Source organism: Musca domestica, unplaced genomic scaffold (assembly GCF_030504385.1).
Source record: "Musca domestica strain aabys unplaced genomic scaffold, Musca_domestica.polishedcontigs.V.1.1 63, whole genome shotgun sequence".
In the NCBI taxonomy this organism is placed as follows: domain Eukaryota; kingdom Metazoa; phylum Arthropoda; class Insecta; order Diptera; family Muscidae; genus Musca; species Musca domestica.
In genome coordinates this window covers 1913688-1916374 of record NW_026712370.1, presented here as the reverse complement: position 1 = coordinate 1916374, position 2687 = coordinate 1913688, and the positions used below count along the sequence as shown (strand labels likewise).

The 2687-nt window shown below is 38.4% G+C and overlaps 1 protein-coding gene across 1 annotated transcript; it reads left to right on the top strand.

Moving 5' to 3' along the window:
• The first annotated feature begins 1320 nt into the window (after positions 1–1320).
• Positions 1321–2474, top strand: LOC101888970 (uncharacterized). The gene is made up of 3 exons (XM_005189649.3): positions 1321–1453; positions 1525–1705; positions 1844–2474. Exons 1-3 carry the CDS (start codon positions 1336–1338, stop codon positions 2394–2396), a joined length of 852 nt encoding a protein of 283 aa, XP_005189706.2. The 5' UTR covers positions 1321–1335; the 3' UTR covers positions 2397–2474.
• The last annotated feature ends 213 nt before the right edge of the window (positions 2475–2687 follow it).

Sequence of the window (2687 nt, the reverse complement as noted above, 5' to 3'; positions counted from 1 at the left end):
AGTGCAAGAACTTACACCGCAACAGAAAGAAAATGGACTCAAAAGAGCTAAAGAATTGCTTCGCTTGGCCGAAAGTGGTGAACTGCCGAATTTGGTTTTCTCCGATGAGAAAACATTCGTTATCCAGCAGTTTCTAAACAAACAAAACGATTGTGTTTACTTGCCAAAGAGGTCAGCTGAAAATGTGCCCCTTCGGTAGGCCACCAGAACTCAAGCGGCGGCCATGGTGATGGCGTGGGTCGCCATAACAGCCGATGGTCGCTCTCCGCTCGTATTATTCGACTGTGGCATCAGAACAAATGTCGAATATTATCGCGAAACTATTCTGGAGGGGTTTTAAAGCCTTGGGCACGCAAACATTTTGGCCGCAGACCTTGGACATTCCAACAGGACTCAGCACCATCGCACTCAGCACACGCCACCCAAGAATGGTTACAAAATGAGGTTCCTCGCTACAATTCCAGCTCACAATGGCCACCAAAATCTCCGGATACCAATCAGTTGGACTATTGAGTCTGGAGTATTTAGGAAAGCAAGGTTAGCACTAAAAAATACCAAAGTGTCGATCACCTCAAGAAAGCGCTTCGCCGGGTATGGGCCAAAATACCGCAGAGAAAAATTCGGGCAGAGTGTGACGGTTTTATTGGCCGTTTGAAGGCCATAATTCGTGCTAAAGGTGGCCAATTCGAACAAATCTAAACTTTTTCTACAATTTGATCGTATTTCCGACATTTTTTGCTTAAAAATAAATTTAAAAATTATGGCGTTTGACTTTGTTGCAGTTTTTTTGTCTCACCCTGTAATATAGTCAATCGATATTGATGATAAAATATAGTCAGTTCGCCTAGAAAAAGTATTTGTGCTCCTGAAATTTGTTTTTGCTCTTTTCTTGACGCTTAATGAACTCACATGAAAGTATGAAATTCTCTCTGTTGTTTTACCCTTAGGCCTACTACAAATAAAATATTTTTGTCATAACCCCCATTTCTTCTGCTTCCCATCCTGATAAAACTTGTGCTATCAAAAGGAGTTTTTAAAAATAAACCATCTAAGGTGCATAAAGTAGGATAGGCCAATAAAAAGTATTCATATTCCAGTTAACAGACAACAGGCCGCTAAAACACCATAATTTTTTGTATGACTAATGGTCATGTCGTAGGTATAGTCACTCATAACTACAGAATAATCTAAACTACCGAAAAAATCCCGCTCCGTCACAAGTTATCCATCAAAATTCAATCGATCAGTTGCAACAAAAACAACAACATATAACTAATTACAACAAGATAAGAATGCATATCATATCGAAATTATTTATAAATACTTCGAAGAAAAATGTCTTGGATTCAGTTTGAACATTGTCAGCGAACAACGAAAACCATGAACAAGAAGTGGTCTAAATTTTTGACAATTTTCGTTTTGGCAATTTTGGCTAGCCAAGTCAGTTCAGCAGGTTGGTGATTTATTTAAGAAAATTATAAAAGTTTATTCATTTTCAACACACAATTTCACATTTTTTTATAGCTATCAATTATGATGATTCTGCTGATCCCGCTGAGACCATTGACTTTGGCACAGCTTTGAAAATGTTCTACATGGCATTCCAACGTTTGATGCCATGTGGCTATCCACCACTCAATATTCCCGTTTTGGCACCTTTCACAATGGATTTCTACAGTTTTAATCTAACAAATGGTTACTATAGGTACGTTTGTATGGATAACTGGAAAGCAAAGTTGACCAGCATGAGCCCTCCCCTAATGTATTAATTATGATCAAATACGTCGAACATTAATATCCATTACTATATGTATTTTGTAATTTTTGCTTCTTTTCTCTTTAGCGTTGTTGGTAACGTCTCCAATTTCATGGTAACCGGTTTGAACAATTTCAAATTCCTTGGTTTCGCCTACAACAGCACCACCAATCGCACCTCCTTCGATATTTTCTTCCCCCAGGTGCAAATGTTGGCTGAAAGTCAAATGGACGCCATGGCCTTTGTTGCTGGCTACCCCGTGAGAATGGCCGACTCTGGCTTGTTGGATGTCAAAGTACAAGATTTCCGCATGGTTGGAGATTTGGTACTATCACCATCGACCGTCGAACCTAATAGTTTGGAAATATCCGATTTTGTTTTACATTTCTCCATCGGTGATGCCATCTACAATAATTGGAATAATTTGTGGGATATTTCTGGCAATAATTTCATAAATAAATTTGCCGGAGAATTTACCAAGATGTGGGTGCAACAGATACAAGCTCAAGTGGAGCAGATCTATGCTCAATTGATGTTGCCCATTGTAAATGGCAAATTGGTTGGCATCACAATGGAAGATTTGATTAATTTCTTTGTCGAAGAATCCATACAATTTAATATGGCTAATTGTACATTGTAAGAAAAAGGTACATATGCCTTGACATATGTATGTATGTGTAAATATGTAAAAAGTTTTAAATAAATTATTATGCAAGACTGTGTTATTTTTTGTGGGAAAGGAAAGGGTTTTACGCCGAAGGGAGTTAAAATAGACGAACTGAACTGAAGGTTCAGTGTGAAGTAGCTGAAGTGAGTTTTTTGGACGAGTTGAAGAGGCTCTTTGTAGACGTTTATAAGATGGGCGGTCAAGTTGCCCATATGAGTATATAAATATTTGCCGCAGAGAAGAACCTTTGTAGTGGTCCTTAAT